General features: G+C 44.1%; 2 protein-coding genes across 6 annotated transcripts; both read right to left on the reverse strand.

Moving 5' to 3' along the window:
- Positions 1 to 1,374: 1,374 nt before the first annotated feature.
- On the reverse strand, positions 1,375 to 2,942 carry LOC120442238 (cysteine-rich and transmembrane domain-containing protein 1-like). The gene is made up of 4 exons (XM_039618197.1): positions 2,936 to 2,942; positions 2,538 to 2,581; positions 1,885 to 2,023; positions 1,375 to 1,493 (listed from the first exon to the last, which is right to left on the reverse strand). Exons 1-4 carry the CDS (start codon positions 2,940 to 2,942, stop codon positions 1,375 to 1,377), a joined length of 309 nt encoding a protein of 102 aa, XP_039474131.1.
- Positions 1,897 to 20,322, reverse strand: apbb3 (amyloid beta (A4) precursor protein-binding, family B, member 3). 5 transcript variants are annotated; one of them, XM_039617900.1, is made up of 18 exons: positions 19,995 to 20,322; positions 15,315 to 15,478; positions 15,173 to 15,231; positions 14,446 to 14,494; positions 13,134 to 13,283; positions 11,024 to 11,151; positions 10,876 to 10,881; positions 10,630 to 10,744; positions 10,423 to 10,504; positions 10,245 to 10,328; positions 9,618 to 9,733; positions 9,359 to 9,538; positions 8,356 to 9,168; positions 7,829 to 8,270; positions 6,948 to 7,203; positions 6,231 to 6,329; positions 2,538 to 2,581; positions 1,897 to 2,023 (listed from the first exon to the last, which is right to left on the reverse strand). In XM_039617900.1, exons 1-13 carry the CDS (start codon positions 20,041 to 20,043, stop codon positions 8,908 to 8,910), a joined length of 1,443 nt encoding a protein of 480 aa, XP_039473834.1. In that variant the 5' UTR covers positions 20,044 to 20,322; the 3' UTR covers positions 1,897 to 2,023; positions 2,538 to 2,581; positions 6,231 to 6,329; positions 6,948 to 7,203; positions 7,829 to 8,270; positions 8,356 to 8,907. The 5 variants fall into 5 exon arrangements, with proteins under 5 accessions (XP_039473834.1, XP_039473836.1, XP_031597730.1 ...); XM_039617902.1 differs by having other exon boundaries at positions 7,829 to 9,168; positions 15,173 to 15,228; XM_031741870.2 differs by having other exon boundaries at positions 7,829 to 9,168.
- Positions 20,323 to 21,027: the final 705 nt, after the last annotated feature.

Raw genomic sequence — 21,027 nt, forward strand, 5'->3', positions numbered from 1 at the left:
AGCTGTGAAACAAATGAAGTTTTCCACAAAGTCAGCGTGAAAAAATAAAAATGAATTTTTGACCCCGAAAAATGTATTGTAGTTGTTCCTTATTTAATGGTGATGGATTCATATTATTCATATGTTTTGTTTTCTAAGAAACAAAGTCTGACTTCATAAACGATTTTAGAAAATGAACAAAATCAACACAGGAAATACATTCATAGCACAAATGTTCTTCACTATAATTAAAATGTTTTCGAATTAATAAAATGACATTTATAAAGTGACTATTAGAAGTAAGCAATCGTCAGTGCATCAACATAGAGCTGATGAAATAATATTAACTGAACAGATGGAAAATAAGAGCCGTCATAAAAGATCAAACAACTTTTTCCTCTGCACAATGTCGCACTGAGATGATGTAATAATCATAAATCTTTCATTACTGTGATGGTCCGCAAAAAACCCACTGCTATTACTTCACTCATAAACTCTCTGAATGTTGAATTCATCCCTCGGCTTTTATTATTTTCTATCAGCTTTATTCTGATGTTGATTCAAAGTCTCCCCCTTCAGTGGTCAAACATGAGTATTACAGCAGTAAAACGAAGTAAAACTTTATTTGACTGAATCTGTCTGCAGCAGGCAGAAGATTGACAGCAGGCTAAACCAATCAGAGGAGGGCAGTCCTGTAAACACCATCACATACGTCATATATAAAATAAAGAGTTTTTACCTCATGTTTGTGGTCCTTGAATAAAAGTTCAAACCTTATCAGTTATTTATGCTGAGTGGCTTTTCAAATACAGTTTCTGTTATCAGAAACACATGAAATAAAAACCCTGAAGAGACTCCATTTAGCATTTAATATTAACAAAGATGCATTAATGAATCTGAAAAAGTTTATTTAACAGAGTGCAGATGAAATACACGGAGTGTGTAATAAAGCTGGACCCTAACCCTAAACATCAAACCCAAACTGACTTTCTGGAGTTCAGTCAATTTGTACATTAACATCTTAAAACAAACAAACAGCAAATATTTTGATTATTACTGAAGAATTCAAAAACTTCAGTCCACCAACAAACACCGACAACAAAAACATGAATATTTGTATTTTAATCATTTCAGAAGTCAAGAGAGAGCCAAGAGTGATGGTGACGAGTTCATCATCAAATGCTGAACAAACTTCCATCCATCCTCTTATCTTTATTAGGGTCACAGGGGGTGGAGCCTATCCCAGCTACACAGGGGGAGAGGCGCTTTACACCTGTACAGGTCTACAGCCTGTCGCAGGAGAAACATAAAAACATAAAAACAGTTTGGTGTTGATGAGAAAATCAAACTTGAACTGTTTGATTTCATACCTGCTGTGTGACAGGAGGTCAGAGGTCAGCACAGGTGCTGAGTCAGCAGGTCCCAGAGGCAGCAGCAGCACAGGAGAGTCGAGCACGCCGCCAGACACGACTTCCTGCCGCCGCCTCGATCCTGCTGCTGATCCACCACGTAAACTGGAAGGACAGGAAGTTACATGACTGCAGGATGCGTACCCAGTACAACAATCAATTATGACGGCTCTACATGCACAGTTCTTTTTGTTTTGGGATCTGTATGATGTCATAGAGAGGAGAAATCCTTGTATAGCCATCAGAGAAGCCCCGCCTCCTGTTTGTGAGGGACAGCCAATCAGAAAACCTTGTTTTTCTTGTTTTATATGTATTTTCTTCTTTAGAGCAGAGTGGTTATGTGTTCAAGGTGGTCTGAGCATGTGCAGAGGAGGGAGGGTGGAGGCTGAGGATGGAGGAAAAGAGGAAGATTTTTCCCCACTATGACACATAAACACAGAACTCTGTGTTTGTGCTGACCCTGCCTGAGCTCTCTGTATCGTGACCTTTGACCTGCCTGCGTGTTTTGGTGGGTACGAGGCCCCTGGGGGCCCTTCGAGCCTGCCCTGGTAGGCCGACTGGGTCCCAAAGGTGCTCTGTGGGGTCATCGGAGCCATGTAACCTGGATGTTCATGGTAATAGGACTGAGGGAAGGTCTGCAGAGGAAACACGTGGTTACCATAGTAACATTGATGGTCATGTGACAGTTTGTTAATTTGAAGAAAAATGTTATTTTTATGCAGTCAAAGAATTTTTAAATCCTAAAACTGAAAGGTCATAAGTTTGTTTTTCTGGGTCATAAATGTCGCAGAAATATAAAACCAGAAGCTTCGTAATCTCTGAGTGATGATTTGATTTGATTTGATATGATATACCTTTATTAGTCCCACAAGGGGAAATTTCATAAGGCTGCCGACCTACTGCACGCAATGGCGGCGCCATCTTACCCTCCGACCATACATACATTACACAAAAACATCACATGGGGAAGACAGGTCAGAGGGGTATAACAATGGAACATGCACCACATGAGGAAAGATAAGGAGAAAAAAAATAACTCCTCCCAGACTCCAACAGGGAGATCAGTTTGAGAACAGAAAAAAAACACCTCTGCACATAGCACATGAAAAAAAAAAAAAAAAGGATGCTGCAGCAGTGCATGCTGGGTACCTGGTACGGAGAGCTGGGGAAGACACCAGGCTGACAGGCGAGAGCTGTAAAGAAACAACAGGATCAATACTTAAACCAGGGGTCCGTTCTTCGTACCTCGCTAAGTAAGTTAGCCGGATTTGATTGTTGACGATTTCGCGTGATCTTGGATCGTTCGGTTCTCCGAAGCTCATCCGGGACTTGCTGTCATAGCAACACATCCGTAAGCGTAAACCTGCTCGGGAGCAGGTTTACTTTATGTAAACAGGATTAGATCGCGGCCACTCAGGTATGTCCGCTTCATTTATACGAAAGCAACAGCGATATTTCGCCACTGTTTGTCCATAAATAAATATTATCAATGTAACTAAAGATAATGCAGTATTTGATTCTTTTATTGATTTCATACAGATACATACAGGTCATTTCCGAAAAAAAGCGAATTGTACTAGTAATCATTCTATTACATGTATTTGATTATTTCAGATGTAATTCATATTTTAGAGTAGTAATAGTCAATTACTTCGTGTAATCAAGATGAGAGACCACGACTATAAAAGCGAAGGTGGATTTGGGAAGTCTGTCGCAGCCATGTCCTGTCTGTTTGTACGCGAGCAAGGAAGGTGCAAGATTGATAAGGAGAGTTTACAGAATTTAGCGGATATTGCGGGATAGACAGGATCCTTTAGCTCAGCGCGACAGTGTGCTCATAGAGAGATATCGATTCTCCCGTGAGGGTATTATTTACTTTCTCTCTCTCTCTCTCTCTCTCTCTATATATATATATATATATATATATATATATATATATATCCCAACTTACTGTGCATGCTTCAGTCACCCCTTGCATGGGAACAGGTAAAAGTGATGGAGTGTTATGTCAAACTACACACAAAAAACCCACAATGTCAATAAATGTCACAGTACAAAAAGCCGGGATGTGACGAGGGGGTGCAGGACCACCACCTGTCTTTATTTGCTCTGCCCTTTTCTTGGTTGCTGTTATAAACAAACAAACAGATTATTTCAGGGTCTCTTTTCAAGAGACTAAAAGCAATATAAGTGATAAATATTACCATTCTGTAGAATATTCTTATATTTCACTTTTACTTGTTCCCATGTTCTAGTGGGTCCTGTTGTGGCTCTAATGTGAAAGAGGATATAATGTAATATAATATAATAAATTACTTACGAGTTTAATTTGTCAGCAACTTTCTGCCAGCCCTCTCTCCTTGCTTTTGCAGCCTTTGCAGTGTTCCCTTGCGTTTTAATTAAACTCTGAAACTCCTGATATCCCTCAATCAAGAGTTCTTGGTCTGCTGCCGTGAGATACTGCGCGCACTCCTTCGACATCTTCGCCGACCAATCACAGGGTTGCCGATCAATGTTTCTACTATCGATGCGTAGCCCCTTTTAAGCCACCCAGTGATCTCAGATTACTTCATCCAGCTATACTAATCGTCAACAACAGGTGTGTTCGGAGAACCGGATTAGCGAGCTCAAAGTTAGCGCGATGATTTGATCTTGGATGTAGTAAGCGAGGTACGAAGAACGGGCCCCTGGAGTCTGAGAATTGAAAACACCTGAATGACTCAGATTCTGCAGGTTTCCTGAACTGAATTCTTCTCTCCCAGCAGCCTGTGAACGCACCTCAGCCGCCTGTGTGCCCACTTCCACCCTACTCCACACCCTGTATAAACAATATATACGCGGCGTTTTTTCCTCAATAGTTTCGTCATGTTTACTGTCTAAGGACAGCGCTAGCAAGCACTCTGTGCTTATGAGCAAAAAATAAAAAAACAAAACCAAATCAGCCCGTTCATGTTGGTGGTAAAATGCATCATGTCGACCAATCAAAAGTGATATGGCAACATGACATTTGGATGTTTAGGAAGAGGGGGAAGTTTTAGGAGTGACAGCGAGAGAGAGAGTGAGTTTTGAGATGTGAGATTTGTGACGTTTAGCGTGTTTGTTGTGTGTACTTAATGTGTTGTCTTGTATAGTTAGTGTGTAGTGTTGTGGATAGTTTTGTGTTGTGTGTCAGAACAATGAGGCGACTGCTGTGTATAGTTTATAGTCTTTATAGTGGACAGAAATATTTGGCACAAATAATTTGTGTGGCATCTTATTGAATGCAGAACAGCTGATTGTTATTTAAATATGGTTGGTAAATGGTTATAAAAAAAAGGGGTAAAAGGTAAATGGCTGCAAATAACTTTGTTGTTTGCAAAACTTGTGCAAAGATTTTAAAATTGACAATTTATATTTTCATTTAAAGTTATGAAATATGATTCATTAAAGATGTTTGTGGTTGTTACAGTAAAAATACTTTTTCTACTCTGATTTTATGTTTTTTGTCTGATTTTATATCAGTTGTGTTAATACAGTCAAAATGTAAACATGACTGTAAATTCAGACACGTGAGGTTGTGCTGAAAACAATGATACCAAACAAGGCAAATAAATAGTTTTTAAAGGTGAAATGTGGAGAGAAAATCAAAAGTAGTTAAAATGGCCGATTATACCCTGGACCCCAGAGGGTTAAACATTTTTTTAAAGTAACGCATTAGTTACTTTTCAAGTAATTAATTACTTTTAGAATCTTGTAACTCAGTTACTAACTCAGTTACTTTTTTGAAGAAGTAACTATAATCAATTACTTTTCAAAGTAACTTGCCCAACACTATTAATTACTGATTACTTCTCTATAAAAGTAATCCCGTTACTTTACTGATTACTTATTTTCAAAAGTAATTAGCTACTTCGTTACTTAGTTACTTTTTAAAAACACGATTTACAACCTGAATAGGTAATAAAACGATAGATCTTTCAGCCCAATTCTACTTTTTATGCATAATCCATCATATAAATGTAATCAAATGAAAAAGTCTCTTTTTAAAATGTGTTTTATTAGTTTTAATCTTTTAGCTTTATGCACATTGCATCAAGCAAAAATGTAATTATATACAACAGTCTTTGACTTGAAGAACATTTAAACCTATGTTCTGCATATTCCAGCAGATAAAATAAAATCATTTTTGTGTTTACACTCTTTCAAATAGATGCAAGTAAAACACAGCAGAAAATAAATAAAATCAAAGACTCAGCAGCTCTGAGTCCTGTCGCTCTTAAATCTGTTGTCACCTTTTTTGTCAGGAGTGGGGCGGGTGGAGGTTTGCCCGGTGCCACAGCCATCATGTCAGTGGGAGGATCCGGGAGTTTCTCTGTGAATGTCACATTCTCGTGGCAGCGCACTCGGTGCTTGCTCTGAAGTTTAGGGGGTTTTTCGCTGTAAAAAGAAGTTTTCTTCCCACGCAGAGTGAAGAGCGGACGCTAATGTTTGTGTCACTTTTTACAGAATCAAACTCAAAGTAAGGTCAGTCCTTCCACACTTTAAACGCTGCACGGTCGTATGCTCTCCCGCACTCCATATTATCCATTATTGATCTGCACACGTCTGTTACCACGAACGTTGCACGCACTTATGTCATTGTCATGAGACAGTAACGCAGTAACGCAGCGTGCTTACGGGAAAGTAACAGTAATCTACTACTCGTTACTTGAAAAAAGTAATCTCATTACAGTAACGCGTTACTTGGTGATGGCACATGCCAACCTTTGACCTCTGTGGCTGCGAGTTTTGTGTCTTTCAGAGTAAAACTTGTGCAGCACTGTTGTACACAGGAAGTGATCTCAAAGATAAAAGAGGACAGACCTGGAGAGATGGCGGGGGCCGAGGGTCCCTCGGGGAAGTGAGGACGGTACGGCGGAGGCTCGGCGCTCATCCTGGAGGGACGGTTGGCTGATGGTGTCGCTGTAGGAGAGGAGAGCAGAGACACTGAGCCGCTGTCTGGGCGTGGATGCTGTGCTGACGCGTCTCGTGATTCAGAGTCAGGTCAGTGAATGCTGCCTCACAGCTCCATAATCCAATCTGCTCTCACAGACCTCCACCTCTCTGCCAACACTGTTTTTATTCACGCTCAGGATTGTTGGTGTCAGCTGAGCCTTATTTACCGTCTGCATAGCACAAAACTTCCAGCTGAGACACAAATAAGCTTTCAGATGTTTGAACGGGGACTCAGTGTTTCCCATAATTACTTAGTCGTCATTACTTTATTATCAGACAACTTTTAGCAGAAAGTTCATTTTAACCAAATAACCAGACTCCATTCACGAATCCTGCAATTTAAGGTTTTACAAGCTATCCTAAGAATTCCAAACTAATTAATTTTACACTTCTGGAATTTTACAGTTTCAAAGTGTCGTCTCTTCAGTTCGTCTCTGTTTAACCCGCCTCACTGCAAAAAAACGTCAGAATCCAGGAAACTTTGACCTCAGTCTGCTGCCTGCCTGTTAGAAACATGCAGTCATCACAGAGCCTTTAAACGTGTGGTTTTTAAATGGAGTCTGGTGTGACAGAATCTGAACTCACCTTCCAGCTGAAGACAAACTTCTGCTAAAGCATTGATTTTCTCTCCGGTGAGCTGACAGACGACTGACGGACTGAGGCGAGCTGACAGCTGTCAGAGGCAGAGGCGGTGAGGTCAGAGGTCTCCTCCTCCTGCTCCTCCTGCTCCTGCTCCACTGATGGTGGCTTCCTGTTTGTTTTTCCTGCAGGGTTTGGGCTCAGACTGGTTCACAGGAAGCCAAATAAAGTCTGCAGCTTTCAGGCGTCACCCTGGAAACAGCTTCAGAGATATCTGCTCATACAAACTGATCACTGATCAATAACATTCAGCCTCATCTCTTTATTTTTTTTGTTGATAATTTATCATCTTTGAACGTATTTGAATTTTTCAATATTTTTCATTTTCGGTTCTGTTTTTCTGTCTTTTTTACATTTATAATATTTTATTTTTCACTTTTTAAAATCGTTTTTAACTGTTTCTAGTTTTTATTATTTTGTTATTTGTTTTCTTTGTTTTACACAAACAATAATAATATCGATTTTTCTTTTCCATTATATGTGTTATTGTTTCATAGATAATAATGTTTTACATTTTTTATTAATAAGATTTATTATTTTATTAATATTTTTATTATTTGTATGATTTTTTTGTGCTTACTTTTAAAATATTTATATTAATTATAAATGTTTTTTTACATTTTTATTTAATTTACTGTGTAAAAAATAAATACAATTTTTTTACGTATAAATGTTATTTCTTTAAACAGCTGTTGCTCGAGTTTCATACCAGAAAAAAATGTTTTTATCAGTTTATTATTGGTTCATTTATACATGACATCATTGATCACTTTTACTGCAAAGAAACACAACGACAGTCTGTCAGACGCTCAGAAACTCAATCTTACCTAATAACAGTAAATACAGCACAGCTTCTATTTAAAGGTACGTCAGCCAATCAGGAAGCAGAAGGAGAGTCAGATGTCACTGTGGGCGTGGCATTTGTTTCAGTTCATGCCTGCATGCAAACTGCTGCTTTCAGCACAGGAAACAGGCCAGTTTATCTTCAGTCTGTTTCTCCAGCACGTGTTCGTCGCCCTCTGGTGGCCGAGTTAGTCAGTGCAGCTTTAAAACACGATGCCTAAATAATGAAGCTCAAAGCAGAACAAACAGACGTGTCTCTACAGTTATTGCTACGTGTCCTCTGTTTACAGGAAGTCTTCCTCCACCCAGGCTTTGGATGTGAAGCGGTCCTTTTTACTAACGTGGGCTGATTTTCACTGTTGCCCTTTGAGCCGATCGGCACCTCCTCTGCTCCTCCCTCGTTTGTGCTTGTAGTGGTGACAGACCCTGGAAAGCAGCACAGAGTTCAGATGAGGCTGTGGCAGTCACACACAGTGACTGATGATGTTACCTCTCAAATCAAACGCCTCACAGTTAATCTGATGATGGAAACTTGATCCAAATCCACTAAGAGGAGCAGATGTGACTCCGCCCCTCAAGGGGAGGAGCTGTGACGACAGGAAACAGGAAACAAGAAACAGAACTTCAGTTACGACTCATAACCTCGGTTCTATGTGCACAGATGGAGCTGAAGGGGTCAAAGGTCAGGGCTCAGCCTTGTTTATGGTGTGGATGGATGTTTTCAGCGATGAACCTGGTAGCCTTTAAACTTTTGGACGTGTTGGTGGAGGTTTTGATCGACTTTGATTGATAAATTCATCCTTCACTCATCCTGCTGATCACCTGCACCAACAGGAGAGGCTGAATCACAGCGACTGATTCAGGTGTGTTTGTGGTCCTTTGGCAAGCATCGTGTTCTGGAGTTGCTGGTGATGTCACTCAGCCAGGCGGACCACCAGAGCCCTATGTCCACAGAGTTCAGCCAATCAGAGGCCGGTCTGGAGGCCCAATGTGGTCAGGGGTAACATATCTGGAGAATCAGCGACCCTGACCCCTGTGGGCTCTGGTGGTCCCGCCTTCATCATTAGGACGTGGCGGCCTGTTTGTTGCGGAAAGTTTCAAAAAACGCCATCATGCCCTTCCTCACACTGCTGCTGCTGCCGCTACCCTTCGCCATCCTCTGCGCCATCACACTGGAGCTGCTGCTGCCATGGTGACGGGATGTGAGGGGAGGGAAGGCGGCGCCATCCATGGAGTTGGCCCGTTTCACCTTTGATGGGTTTGCACGCCATGATTTGGTCCTTGGGGGAGGAGTCTGAGCCACCAGACACTTCTGATACTGGACCTGAAGGAGCAACGGCAGCCAACAGAGGGCGCCACAGGAATGATTTATTCTTATGATCAATATTTATCCAATATATCAACAAACTCCTCAAACCAAAACTCTGTTCTTGGAGGTTAATCTGACTTTTCTCTTTGAAACAGACTGTAAGGAGTGTGAATCAGGTGATCAGTGTAATGTCAGCATCTCTCACCATGCACGCAGCCTGGACGGCCTCGGAGATGATCCCAGCGTCCGGTTCACACCAGAACACGTGACATTCGAACTGCTGCGTGCCGCCGTCCACAATCACTGCGAAGGTGTGGCTGTCGTGACCGACGCCCAGAAAGGTGAGGAAGCGTACCTGACACTCCCAGAAGGGCTCGTCGCCGTCCTGTCAGCATGAGAGGAGGAGGGTTAAACACAGCCATGATGACCTTTGACCTGAGGTCTATGTGCATCGAGGACTGTACCTCTCCTTTCCACAGAGACAGGACGTTATCGGTGACGTGGATCACCGTCGGCTCCCAGTCGTCTCGGTCTGTGGAGTTCATGATGCTTTCTATCGCTCGGTTCAACACCTCCATACCTGCGACACACATCAGCGACCTTTAACCTTTTAATCACACAATATACTCCATTAAGAAAACACTCCTCCTGGTTACACTAAACATTCACAGAGGGTTTTATTTCCACGGAGGCCCCTCCTGATCGGAGACCTCGACATCTGCGATCGTCCACGTCAGATGTTCTCTGTGGTGCTTCAGCCCCGTTTCAGGTCACTCAGCTGATCCGTGCATTTCCAGGTTTCATGAGCAGGACTCACCTGGTCTCATGTTGTTACTTTGGAAGCGCTGAAAATGGGAGCCGTGTATAAAAATGATCCTAAATAATTAGAGCAGTATTTTGTTAAGTCGCTTGAATTAAAGCTAAAAGTCTGCATCATGGTTGTCTGAATGATGGCGGTGATGTGTCATTGTCCACCTCTATGTGCGTGCTGTGCATGAGTGTATATCATGGTCCAAAGCACCAGTGTTTCCAGTGAATGCGTATTAATGGTTGAGCTCAGCCCAGGTGTGACAGGTGTGTTTATGTCCTACCCATGGCTCGGGACACCGGCAGGTTGCCGATGTACTGGACCTCAAACTTCTGCACCTGCTGCCGCACTGCCTCCAGAAACTCCACTGAAACAACAGCAAGATCAGTAATCAGCCAAAATTAGTGCAGGACCAATCAGAGCGCAGCGTCTACACTAAGGACGCACACCAGGTGACTCACCTTGTCTCGGCAGGTCCTCAGGTGAGATGCTCTCCATGGTCAGGGAGCGGGACGGCCTCATCAGGGCCTTTTCAGACATCATCTAAACACAGAGTGTAGAGAAGTAAAAAACGCTGACCTCTGACCTCTCAGGTAAACCAGCTGACCCACAGCTGTAGTTGACCCTGAGCTGCAGGTGACCCTCAGATGTGGGTGACCTCCACTGACCTTTGAGCACATCTCATGCAGCGCTGTGGCGATGGCTTTGGCTGGAGCGTCGCAGCGAAACACGTGACACTTCAGCACACAGCTGTCCTTATCACCCGCCACGAAGGCAAAGTCCCTGAATGCACCACACACACACACACACACACACACACACACAGCGGACCGATCAGGTGGTGATCAGCAGCTGAACTCAATAAATGACCCTGACATGTGGAGGAGGCTGTGAGTGTAAGGGTAGTGGTTTACCTGTCCCTGCCCAGGTGTGAGGGGGGCGTGGCAAAGAAACACAGAGAGTTAGTGTAAACAAACCGAAGCATGCAGGAGCACAAACCAGGAGTTCAGCTCAGCGAAGCACAAACAGGAAGCGGGGAAATACGGTCTCTGATTGGCTCACCTGCCATTGTTGCAGCCCACCCCCCAAACACGGATATTGATGATTGGCTGACAGTGCAGAGGGGTGTGGTCTAATGGGTCCAACAGGGTCAAGGTGTCTTTTTTCAGAACTAGCATCATCTCGCGGCCCTGCAGACAGACAGGTGGATGGACAGGTGCATCAAACCGCTGATAAACAGGTTCCACAGGACACACGTCAGGGGCGGATCTAGAAGGGTGGCATGGGGTGGCAACTGCCACCCTAAAATGATCCCTTGCCACCCCAAGTGCCACCCCAGTTTTGCATATGACAGTGTTGTTTATTAAAATAAGATAGCATTAACAGTTTGAGCGTAGTTACAGTCAACAGTGAATATAAATGCTAAAACTGAATATATTGCATAGTGTCCCCCCCTCCACCATTAACAAATGGTTCAGCCCATAGCAGGAGCGGCTTTTTTCTTGTTGTCAGCAGCAAGCCATGCTTATGATTGTGCCAGGGCACATTTTGAACAACACCATGGGAATTTTGGATTTTACACATTTGGTTGGATGTTACACTCTGGAAATGGAAGGAAGGTGAGTGTTATTAACCCTCTGTGGTCCACGGACACGCTGCACCTCCAAATCACATGACTGATGTAAGCTGACACAGCAACAAGCTGCAGCCACGCTGAGTCTCTATTTCAACCCACATTGAAAGTTCGGACTTCAAAGTTTTAAAATTTTAATTACAGGCCAGTAAATCCAGAGTTATGATAATATATATAAGCCACGCTTTTTTCTAAATACTGTCGTCACGTTTTTGTGTGTGTGTGTTTTAAGCGTTTTCTAAGGACAGCGCGAAAACAGTAAAGAAAGAAAAAAAAAAAAAGCCACCTCTTTGCTATCGGTGGAAAAATGCACCATGTCGACCAATTAAAAAAAAGTCAACACGTGGGATTTGGTTGTTTAGGAAGAGGGGAGAGTTTTGGGAGTGACGGTAACGGCAGCGAGACAGAGCGAGCGAGTGAGAGAGAGAGAGCGAGAGAGTTGTGTAGTCGTTGTTTTGTTTTGTGTGTCAGTGAGGGCACTAATAAATGTCACAAAGGCACATTTGCAATGTAAACACTGTCACTAAGTAGAAAACCAGCGGAGTGATACACCTGCTGTTGTCAGGCCTGCAGGTTTGTCCCTGTGCTGTTCTCCTCTGTGTTTTGGTGGACAAACTTTTTTTACTGGCACACATCATTTGTGGGGCATCTTATTGCGACACCTGATTGTTCTCTCACTTTAGTTTTAGTAATATTTTTAAATGGTTGTACAAAATGAAAAAAAAAAACGGCAGGTGTATTGGCTGCATTTTTAGATAAATAGTTGTATATGTTTACAAAATGTATAATTTATATTTGCATTTCAAGTTATAAAAATTTACTTTTTTTACAGTAAAAAAATACTACTAGGATTTTAAGTTCTTTGTGTGATTTCAGATCAGTAATACTAATGCAGTATGTCAGTGAAAAAAAAAAAAAAACTAAATTCAGTTGAGCTGAAAAGATACCAAACAAGGCAGGGGGAAAAAATAAAATGAAACAATTTGAGGGTGAAATACAAACGTAAACTCAAAAGGAGTCAAAAATGGCCGGTTGTATTTCAGACCTCAGTGGGTTAATCCAACAAATCATGAAAAATTAGGTTTAAATTTTTGTTCATGACAGTGCAGATTTCTGACATTTTGTGTAATTTAAGCTGTAACAATGTGATTGATTTCTAACAAAAAACAGTGAAACTTAAGTTAGACTTGTGTTTGTTAATGAACCGCCCCATGTTGTGTAGCTTTCTGGATTTCATACTTATTGGGCTACATATTTATTTATTATACAGGCTATACAGTACATAACATCAAAACTCACATGTTTTATGCAACTAAAGTGTGTAATTATGTGGGCTACAGACAATAATTAAGTTATAGACTATATTTATATGAAAAACGTGTATACTTACTGCATTTGAATCATTTTAACCACCTGCATATGTGTTTGGGGGGAAAAAGGGCTTTGATTTTGCCACCCTAAGAAAATTTCTCTAGATCCGCCCCTGATACACGTGCACTTCCTGCATCCTGCCACAGGAGGGCAGCAGAGGTGTCTCACCTCCCCCCAGGCACCCAGCCGGTCTCTCTGCTCGGGGCTGCTGCAGTGAGACAGCTGCTGGATGACGTTACTAACAGCGAGGCTGCTGCGACCAGGAGAAAGGTCCTCCTCCTCCACCTGCAGCCAGCCGAGGGAGCGCACGGCAAAACACTGGACATGTAGAGGGGGAGACAGGTGGAGGGGGAGAGAGGTGGAAGGGGAAACAGGTGGAGGGGGAGAGAGGTGGAGGGGGAGACAGGTGGAGGGAGAGACAGGTGGAGGGGAGAGATGTGGAGGGGAGACAGGTGGAGAGGGAGACAGGTGGAGGGGAGAGATGTGGAGGGGAGACAGGTGGGGGGGGAGAGGTGGAGGGGAGACAGGTGGAGAGTGAGACGGAGGGGAGACAGGTGGAGGGGAGAGATGTGGAGGGGAGACAGGTGGAGGGGGAGAGGTGGAGGGGAGACAGGTGGAGAGTGAGACGGAGGGGGGAGACAGGTGGAGGGGAGACAGGTGGAGAGGGAGACAGGTGGAGGGGGAGACATGTAGAGGGGAGACAGGTGGAGGGGGGAGAGGTGGAGGGGAGACAGGTGGAGAGTGAGACGGAGAGGGAGACAGGTGGGGGGAGCGATGTGGAGGGGAGACAGGTGGAGGGGAGACATGTAGAGGGGAGACAGGTGGAGGGGGAGACGGGTGGAGGGGGAGAGGTGGAGAGTGAGACGGAGAGGGAGACAGGTGGAGGGGAGAGATGTGGAGGGGAGACAGGTGGAGGGGGGAGAGGTGGAGGGGAGACAGGTGGAGAGTGAGACGGAGAGGGAGACAGGTGGAGGGCGAGAGATGTGGAGGGGGAGACAGGTGGAGAGGGAGACAGGTGGAGGGGGAGAGATGTGGAGGGGGAGACGGGTGGAGAGGGAGACAGGTGGAGAGGGAGAGATGTGGAGGGGGAGACGGGTGGAGACAGACAGTAGGTTTTTTGTTTGACAAACAGAAACCAGGACACGGAGGCAGAGAGATTAAATCAGATTAATGCTCAATAAAACCGTGGTCGAGAGACATAGACACAAACAAAGAGAGAGAGAGTGAGATTAGTGCAGATTAGAGCACCAGAATAGATCCTGGACCAACGAGGACCTCTCATTTCTGTGTTCAACACTTTGTTCCAGAAACCTTTCCATCATTTTCATCATGTTCACACAGGAAGTCAAATGTGCCCTTAATTTATTACCTGTGTAAATGAACAATAACCACAGGGGGCGCTGTGGCCCCAGTCAGAGTTAAAGTGAGAGAGTTTTTATTTATTTGACAGAATCAGGTATTATTAATGTTGCTGTCTCACCTTGGAGTCGGGGTCGTGGTTGGTGAGGTCATCTTCATGCCACGAAGACCTGAGAAACAAAAACAGTATCACCTGCACAGGTGCAGAGTGCAAACAGCAGGTCCTCATGATTACAAGGATCAGCGTGTCCTCATAAGTCTGCAGAACTACAGTGAGGACCAGGGTCGGGGTCCAGGACACACCTGTGGGGATGTTTGTAACCAGTGGGGACAGCTGTGACGGGACTTCAGCTGTACGAGGACGTGTTTACACTGTGAGGACATGTGTCCACTGTGAGGACGTGTTTACACTGTGAGGACATGTGTCCACTGTGAGGACGTGTGTCCACTGTGAGGATGTGTGTCCACTGTGAGGACGTGTTTACACTGTGAGGACATGTGTCCACTGTGAGGACGTGTGTCCACTGTGAGGATGTGTTTACACTCTGAGGACATGTGTCCACTGTGAGGACGTGTTTACACTGTGAGGACATGTGTCCACTGTGAGGATGTGTGTCCACTGTGAGGACGTGTTTACACTGTGAGGACATGTGTCCACTGTGAGGACGTGTGTCCACTGTGAGGACATGTGTCCACTGTGAGGACGTGTGTCCACTGTGAGGATGTGTGTCCACTGTGAGGACAGTTTAGTCATCACTCTTTAAAGGACAGCTGAGTGTCCTGGACCTGGACACCTTTAAGCTGTCATGGTGGGAACACATCACCCATACTGCACATGTATGTGTTACCTGCCCTCAGGTGGACCTTCTGTCTCCTCGTTGGAGCTCTGCTGTCCAGCCTCCTCCTGCTGAGACACCACAGAAGAAGAAAAGCCTGAGGTGACCGGGTCACTCTGAGCAGGTTTACTGGAGCAGGTCTGCTTCTTCTCACCTGGGCATCGAGCAGCTGCGGTGTCCCTGTAAGACGGGGATGTTGCCACTGGGTGGCGCCGGTGGGAACGTGCCAGTAGTACGTTCCCGTGGAGTCTTTGATGGTTCTCCAGCCGGAGGGAAGGTCTGGGTCCAGCAGCAGGTTCTGGTCTGTCCAGATGTTGTCTGCAGGGACACAAAACAGGTAAATGTGAACAGTTTAAAAGATGGAGCAAGCTTCTGTCTCTGAGAACATGGGCGGGGCTTTAACCTGCATTCAATCTGATGGCCACCAGTGGGCGATGTGTGTGGTTCATATTCTGTTTGTGAGTCGCTCATTTCAGTCACACGTGTGATAGACTGGAGCATCGACAGGAGTACGTTCATTGGCTGACAAACTGTGATCGACTGATTAGCCAATGAATGTGCGCCTTCACATTTAGACCCTTTTGTATTGTCTATATCAGTAAATATTTTTAACAGCGCCCCCTGCAGGTCACAGCAGTGGATGTAGCTGGCGACCTCAGCCAGCTACATCGGATCGTCAAAGCAGCTGCCAACATCATCGGAACATCTCTCCCTCTGCTGCATCTTTCACAAACACTGCATCAGTCAGGCCTCCTGCATCGTGTGTGACCCCTCACACCGACTCTTTTCTCCTCCCATCCGGCAGACGCTATCGCAGCAGTGGGGCCCGATCCTCCAGACTGTGGGACAGCTTTTTCCCACAAGCCATCAGACTGCTGAACTCACCACAAGCTCCCCCACTCCCCCCACCACACACACCCACACAAATTGTAAACTGACTCTATTGGACTCCACAGACCACTGCTGGATGCTGCTCTATGGACAATCCTGCTCATGATGATCACTTTATTTCACACTGTAAACTGTAAAGCTGCTACGTTGGTCATCTGTGGTGGCCTCAGCCATCTTCTATGGTGTGGTCTGCTGGGGCGGCAACATCTCTGCTGGAGACAGGAAGAGACTGAACAGGCTGATCCGAAGGCCCAGCTCTGTTCTAGGATGCCCCCTGGACCCAGTGGAGGTGGTGAGTGACAGGAGAATGGCGGCTAAGCTGTCATCCCTGTTGGACAACATCTCCCACCCCATGCAGGAGACTCTGACAGCACTGAGCAGCTCCTTCAGTGGCTGCGGCACCCACGGTGTGGGACGGAGAGATTTCGCAGGTCTTTCCTCCCCACTGCTGTCAGACTCCACAACAAAGACTTTTGCAGCTGATCAAACCCTCACATGTGAAATAAGACTGCTATATGTGCAATTCTTTCTCTGACAAAGTTGTACTTTTGTATTTTCTTACTCAGTTCTATATAGTATTTGTATTCTATTTTATTCTATTGTTTATATTATTCTATTTTTATTCTATTGTTTATAGTATTTTATTTTATTTTATTGCATCCCAGTGTTTTCTAATTTCTGCTACATAACTTTGCACTTTTGCTGTAACAAAACAAATTTCCCACCTGTGGGACTAATAAAGGTCATCTTATCTTTACCTTTATCTTTTAAACCACTTCAAAGTCACTTTAAATCTCAATTGTAAATTTTAGACTGTTATTAACCCTTTTACCTCAAAGTGTACATTTACTCCCCTTACCTCAGTCTCAGAGTGATTATATGTTTATTCTTCTTATTCGTACTCTTCCTATATGTTGTTCTTTTGCACTGTATGGAAGTGGAGCCTCGTCGTCTCGTCTCTACATACTGAACTGTCCACTGCAGAGATGACAATAAAGTTTACTTTGAGTTTGAAAACCCTCGTTGAAGATTTTACAAAATCCTAAATATTCTTAAATTATTTTAGTCTTCTGTTTAAACCAACTAGCACCAAGCAACAATGTACCCCATGATGATGATGATGATGATGATGAGTGTTACTCCATCCATAAATGTGAGTCAGGGTTCAAATAAAGCACTAGCCAAAGTAATCCCATTACTGCACTCATCTCTAATCGTGTTGTCAAACTTCTTTCAGATGTGAAAATGTTCAAACTGCTTGATGTGCAGAGTTCAGACAAACTGTTCATGCAGTCAAACAGTTTTGTGTGCAGCTCTGTCTGAAACGTGCTGCGTTCACTGTCAGCTCCAGCTTTGAGTTCACAAACTGTGCTCAGACATCCATCACCTCACAGCTCAGAGACACCACCCAGCTGCTTTAAAGCACCGCTCTGCCCATCATCAGATCAGGTATCGATCCCGGGACATCAGCAATGCCGTCTCGTCCTCTGCAGGTTTACGTCTGCTGCAGAGGACACGTCCATGCACACTCAGCCAGCGCTGACACATCACAACTGGATCTGTTCACTTTTAAAGTGACGGCACTTATAATCATTTTAAATTCAATAAAGTGAGCTGTTGCACTTATGTATAGATACATTTACCAGCTCACATTTAATGAAAGTGTCCTTTTAAAGGCAGCTGAGTGCTCTGTGATTGGCTGCTCTCTGCACTGAGTCACCGATGTTCAGATGTGCGTCCGTGGATCTGAAACTCAGACGTTTTCTCAGGCAGATTCTGAACGAGCTGTTTCTCTGGTTCCCTGCAGGGTCCTGGGTTATTCTGTATGTTTCTATGAGCTGTCCCCCGAGCATGGACACGTCCACCACCCTGTGTCCTTCAGTCCTCCTGCTCTGCTAACACACTGCTGACTCTGAGCTCTGAATGTTCCTGTTTTATTCCTGATATATCTGTAAAAACTACAACAGGAGAGGCTGACGGTGATCGGAGGTCAGACTGCGTTAGAGGAAGAGAGGAAACCAGAGAAGCTGTGAATAATTAATAAGTGCTCCGAGACACGAGACGCTGAATGGGCTGATTAAAAGACAACGATACGCTCAGCCTGAGACGGGGAGGCGGGGCCATGGTGCTGACCAGCAGAGCTACAGCCTGAAACGTTCCCACAGCAGCCCAGAGCGCTGATTGTGTTAGATTTCACTCCATAACTTACCTGACAACAGTTACCTGTGATTGTGAGTTTATACACAGCTTCAAATGATTCAGAAGTCGACACAGACAAATGAGACGCTTACATTCAGTCACGTGGGGCGGGGAATTTCATATTCCTGATATATAGTCACACGTGTTTCAGATTAAGATTAAAGTTTAAAGTCACGCTCATCCAAACCTTTATTTTAGTCTGTTTCCCCAAACAGAGAGAGAGACGCCTGCTGAGCATGAACTCAGTCTAAAGGTTTGTCTCATAAATGTTCATGTTGAAGCTGAACGTTGAGCTTCTGCTGGTTCAGGTCTGATGGAAGGACTGAGACACCAACAACAACGAATAAGATAAGAATATAAGAAATACTTTGATTATCTCGTGTTTGGGAAGTTTCCTTTACAACAACAACAACAACAACAATAATAATAATAATAATAATGCGTTTTATTAAATTACTTTATTTCTGTATTTATGTTTCATCTGTTTTGAGGAATCAGCAGAGAGACTCCATCTGTTGGTCAAAGTTACAAATTTTTGTTATTTTTTGTTTTCTTTTTGTTTGTTTTTTTAAGAAAAAATCAGCCTTTGCTTTTTTTAATTCATTTTCTAATCTGTATTTGGAATATTATTTTGTACATGTGTAACCTCACTGTTTTAAATGGTATGAATAATAGAAATGGAACTAATAGTTCAACACTTTATATTTAATGAATTCATATATATGAGAAATGATGGCAGCTCTGGGTCTAATCCAGCCCTGGATACAAACAGCTGACTTTACAGGCTGTGACCTGAGCGTCCTGTGTACCGACTGCAGCGGAGCTTTAGCTCATAATGACCCTTTTAAAGACATCAGAGTGATGGAGGACAAACACCACCGTCCTTCTTTAGACTTTGTTGTGTCCCTCTGTGTTTTCCTGTCCCTCTCTAAAATGTTTTGGGGCCTAATGAGGACCCCGGAGTGTGTCCTCGTCTGTCCAGCCAATGAGTGTGCCCGAACGCCAGAAGGTCAGTCAGTTAGCTAGTAAAGCTAACAAAAAAGGTTGCATTAACAATAAAAACACTGAAGACTATTTCTGCTTATTTTGTTACTTTTCCTCCAATCAGCACTCATGTGTTGGTTAGCTGGAAGACTTAAAGTGAGCATTTAGGTTATATACCCAAAATGCTTCACTCAGTGTAGTCACATACCTACACAAACAAACTCTAGAGCCGTGCTGTGAATCCACTTTAGCAGGCTAGGGCTAACACATGGTATCATGCTAACAGACCCCAAACAACAACAACAACAAATGTTCTTAAATATCTGTGAACCTTTGTTCCCCATCTCTGCGTCCAGCAATATTTATATTTATATTCATCAATTTGACAGCTTAACTTTGACTACAGTGATGGCTGTGCTGACAGATGTTATCTGCTGCAGCTGGATAATCCACGTTGACAATAACTGTGTGAAAGGTGCACTTGCTGGCTACATACATGATGTACTAATACAGACTGAAGCTAAAGCTCAAAGGTTCAATCATGACAACATGCTAACACGACGAACATAAGCTAACAAGTTTAGAATCATGAGTCTGTGTCAGAGCAGTGAAGTTAAAAGGTCAGAGGTCATTAGATTATGCTAACAGGCTGCAGCTGCAGTGTTTTATTTTTGTGGACAAACATGTTAGCCGGTCCTGGTTAGGCAGCAGCATCACCAGGACCCCTGTTTGCATGTATGTGTGATTGTGTGTGTCTTACCATCATAGTTGACTATAATGATGGCCAACATGTAATCCTTGCCCATCATGGCTCCGCCCTCCAATACGTGTGTTCCAATCAGCTGATCACCAACACACACATATACACACACACACACACACACACAGGCCCAGAGGACGGTTGTTAAAGTCTCCTCCTGTTCGCCTCTCTCTCTCTCTCTGTCTGTCTGTCTTTCTCAGTGTCTCTCGTTCCTCCGGCCGTCGCTCTCTCCAACGACACCATCAGTCTTCTTCTTCTCCTCCTTTGTGCTTGCCCAGCGTTTGTCTCTCCCTCTCTCTCCCTCCTCTCTGCCTGATAAAGGATGCTGTTTGTCCTCCTCTCCTCCCTGTCCTCCCTCTGCCTGACTCTCCTCCTCCTGCTGATGTCATCACTCCCCTCCCTCGCCTATCTCACCCTTCACTGTAAAAAACTCAGTGTTATTACTGTGGTTTCAATTTCTGGTAAACAGTCAACTCGAGGCACTTCATATTGTAAGGTAGACCCTACAATAATACATACAAAGAAAAACCCAACAATCATATGACCCCCTATGAGCGAGTGTTTTGGCGACAGTGGGAAGGAAAAACTCCCTTTTAACAGGAAGAAACCTCCGGCAGAACCAGGCTCAGGGAGGGGCGGGGCCATCTGCTGTGATTGGTTGGGGTGAGAGAAGGAAGACAGGATGAAGACATGCTGTGGAAGAGAGACAGAGATTAATACTCCTCCACGTATGGCAGGAAGTCATCCGTGCCTCAGATTTGGAGGTCTGATTCTCATTCCCACTGCTTCACACTCGGCTGCAAACCGTTCCAGTGCGAGCTGGAGGCCATCACTCGATGAAGCCAACAGAACCACATTTTTTACAAAAAAACAAAGAAGAGACTCTGAGATCACCCAGTGAAGCCTTCAGCCACTTGGCTACACCTAGAAGTTTTGTCCATAAACGTTATGAAGAGAATCGATGACAGAGGGCAGCCCTGGCTGAGTCCAACACCCACTAGAAACCAGTCTGACTTATTGCTGACTATGCGGA

This window comes from Oreochromis aureus, linkage group 10, assembly GCF_013358895.1.
Source record: "Oreochromis aureus strain Israel breed Guangdong linkage group 10, ZZ_aureus, whole genome shotgun sequence".
Taxonomy (NCBI): domain Eukaryota; kingdom Metazoa; phylum Chordata; class Actinopteri; order Cichliformes; family Cichlidae; genus Oreochromis; species Oreochromis aureus.